An 861-nucleotide genomic window follows, 5' to 3' on the forward strand; every position below is an offset into this window, starting at 1 on the left:
TCCTTGGTGTGATGAGCTGATCTGCCCACAACAAGCACACCACACACTCACTTTCCTTGCAGGCGTGGTGGTAGGTGGTGCGCTCGTGCTCATCCCGTGCTGGTGCTGTCTTGTACCTGTGGCGCTGGCCGTTCACCAGGTGTGTGCAGCACTGGTGTCGACAGGGGAAAGTCATGTAGGTGTGTTGGGCGCTCATGGATGAAACAAAAAGACAGCTGATAAAGCACCTCTGTACTTTGTGGGCGACTTCGGAGAAAAAGAGCGAAACGGTGGCACATTCCGATCATTCTTCCCGTCCGAGACCTTGGCTGCCCCCCTTTGTAAAACGCCTACTAAACCAGACAATAAGGGGGCAAAACCACATGAATGTGTGGCACATTCCGATGTCATGACCAATCAGGTGAAGTGAGGGCCAAACAGGCGAAAAAGAGAATGGAAAATTCGTGAGCTCAAGACGAAACGAACGTAACGGCTACCCGAGCACCACAACGGCTCTTGTGAACTGAACCCGGGTCTGGGGTGGTCTTGGCGCCAAGAATTTTGGCGCGAAACGGTTTTGGCGCGAAGCAGGCCAAGGAGCATAAAACGCGGAGTGGGAGTTGTCCCGCTTTTCATCGACCACCACTCAGTCGCACACCCACCTCACCCTTCCCTCACACACAACATGAGCAACGTCACTCTCGAAGAGCTTCTCCGCAAGATCCCCGCCCGCTCGCTCGTCCAGCTCGCTGAATCGGATAAGAATCTCGCGGCCGCCGTTGAGCAGGCCAGGACCAACAAGAAGGGCGAGCTCAAGCCCCTCGCCAGCGCTGACGCCCGCAAGATCATCCAGCACGAGATCCGTCGCGTTGCGGGCAAGAT

At 56.0% G+C, this 861-nt stretch overlaps 1 protein-coding gene across 1 annotated transcript; it reads left to right on the top strand.

Annotated features, from left to right (window-relative positions):
- Positions 1–664: 664 nt before the first annotated feature.
- On the top strand, positions 665–847 carry ACA1_356420 (uncharacterized protein; the record flags this gene model as incomplete). Its single annotated transcript, XM_004353964.1, has 1 exon — positions 665–847. A coding segment is annotated over one exon (183 nt), but the record flags the coding sequence as incomplete, so codon positions are not given.
- Between the last annotated feature and the right edge of the window lie 14 nt (positions 848–861).

This window comes from Acanthamoeba castellanii (assembly GCF_000313135.1).
Source record: "Acanthamoeba castellanii str. Neff unplaced genomic scaffold scf7180000084731, whole genome shotgun sequence".
Lineage (NCBI taxonomy): Eukaryota > Discosea > Longamoebia > Acanthamoebidae > Acanthamoeba > Acanthamoeba castellanii.